The sequence below is a fragment of the Galeopterus variegatus genome, unplaced genomic scaffold (assembly GCF_000696425.1).
Source record: "Galeopterus variegatus unplaced genomic scaffold, G_variegatus-3.0.2 Scaffold2432, whole genome shotgun sequence".
NCBI classification, from domain to species: domain Eukaryota; kingdom Metazoa; phylum Chordata; class Mammalia; order Dermoptera; family Cynocephalidae; genus Galeopterus; species Galeopterus variegatus.
The window spans coordinates 47,501-49,451 of record NW_007728543.1 but is presented as its reverse complement, the minus strand read 5'-3'; the positions used below and the strand labels follow the sequence as shown (position 1 = coordinate 49,451).

General features: G+C 56.4%; 1 protein-coding gene across 2 annotated transcripts in view; it reads right to left on the bottom strand.

The window, feature by feature from the left end:
• Window positions 1-1,951, bottom strand: part of ASS1 (argininosuccinate synthase 1) — a 53,027-nt gene that overhangs the window by 50,023 nt on the left and 1,053 nt on the right. For both annotated transcript variants that reach the window (XM_008581680.1, XM_008581681.1), the window contains exon 2: window positions 217-285. In XM_008581680.1, coding sequence (XP_008579902.1) covers window positions 217-285 — 69 coding nt within the window. The remainder of the gene's footprint in view (window positions 1-216; window positions 286-1,951) is intronic.

Genomic DNA, 1,951 nt, shown 5'->3' with positions numbered 1-1,951 from the left:
CAGGTGGGTGGGTGGGTGGGTAGATGGATGGGGAGGTGGGGTGCGTAGGTGGGTGGGTGGAAGTGGGCTGAGGTTCACACACCTGAAAGCAGAAGGACTTGGAAAAAAGAGGACAAACTGGGAGGCGTACAGGGTGGTGGGAGCTCTGGGGCAGGGGAATGGCTGCAGCCCCTCATGCCCCACTTCTGGCCCCAAACCCTGCCTCGCACTTGGTACCTTTTTGGCCCCGAGCTTCAATGCCTTCTTCCTGGCCTCCTCGAAGTCTTCCTTCTGGCCGATGTTGGCCTGAGGGGCGGAAGCAGAGAGGCCCAGTCAGCCAGGGGCAGACAGGAGTGTGAAAAGAGAGCAGCCCCCTGGCGTGAGCCCTGGAGAGACACAGTCCACATGCAGCAGCCCTCACACGGGAGGTCGGGATACTTCCAGGAGCTAGTACTTGGAGCTGGATGGCCGGGTTGTGCTGGGAAGTCATTTCTATGAGTTGGAGGACTGGTTGCACCTGGCCCGGGGTACACAGGCTGCTGGGATATAACTGTTTGCTGTCATTGCCTGAAGGTCTAAGGTTTCCCTCGAACCCATCTTTGTTCTAGCAAACTCTCCCTAAGCCCAGTGCAAGGGCTGGCTTGTCAGAAACTGCCTGGCCTCTGGCTCACTTCTCCAGCCAAGGGCAGTGACTTGCCCATTCTGAGGCATCTGAGTGGGTATGAGGCAGAGAAGCCTGTGCCCAGGAGCTCCCAGCTCTGTGCATGCAGCTGGAGCCTGACCCCCGGTTCCGCAGGCCCTGTCTAGACACCGACATGTTTTCTGCTGGCTGGACTCTGGCCTGAACACTTGCTCCCTGCATTCTGCTCAGCACTGTGGAATCATTCCAGAGCCCAGCTGCAGGTGCTTGTCACACGCATATTTTAAATCTGTCAGGTGGTAGCCCAGGGTCTGTAGGGCCAGATCCGAGCTCCGACTGCCCCGCCGTGCTGCCGACGGCTAGATGAACACACCCTGGGCTCTTTGCATCAGCTCAGAGCTGCGGCTCTCACTCACCAGGTGACTTTGAGCTAAGTGCCTCCCCTCCCCGGGCCTCACTCTCCCCATCTGAATGTCAAGAGGGCTGGGCACCGTTAAACGCAGCATGTTGCCTGCTAACAAAGCACTTGGCAACAGTTTGCTTCTTGTCTGCCAAGGGTGCTGCTCTCAGTTCATCTAGGAACAGCATCTTCTTTCCTGGGAGGATCCCTTTGTGCAGGGATGGAGGGGAGTAAATCATGTCTCCTGCTCACTGTAGGAGCAGACCCATGACCCCAGCCCAGCCCGCCATGATTCAGCCACGTGACTAACGCATGGAGGGCAGCGACCGGCGAATGAGAGGACCCTTGAGCCCCTACTGTCAGAGCCTCTGGGGCAAGCCCTCCTTTTTCTGGGAAAGCTGGGCTGCAATGGTGAATGCGGGGCTGTTGGCAGTCTCGCCCGCCCTGTGGAGAGGCCAAGAATGAAGCCAAGTAGAGTTGGAGACAGATCTGGACAAGCACCTGGATCTAGCCTTGCCTGAAGCCATGACACCCCTGGACTTGTCAGTTGGGTGAGCCAAGAACTGTCTTGTTTTTGTTTTTCTTTTCTACTTAAGCTGGTTTGAGTTGGATTTCTAGAATTTGCCACCGGGAGTCCTGAATAGTGCAGCCACATGGAGAACGACTCAGAGGCTGTGTGAGGTTCATCAGAAGTGGGCTGGTTGGATTAGGGGTGACTCTATGGACCCTGGATGGGGCAGTGACATCACGCATTTTTATAACCTATTACCTGTAACCTATTTGCCACCTCAGAACTAAGTGATCTCCAAGGGCCCTGCCAGCTCGGCCTCCCAGCTCAAGAGTCTACATACGATCTTTGCTGAATTCTTGGAAATGGAGAACTCTGGAGAGGGAAGCCAGTGTGCCTTCCCATGGCCTTCAGCAGGTCCAAG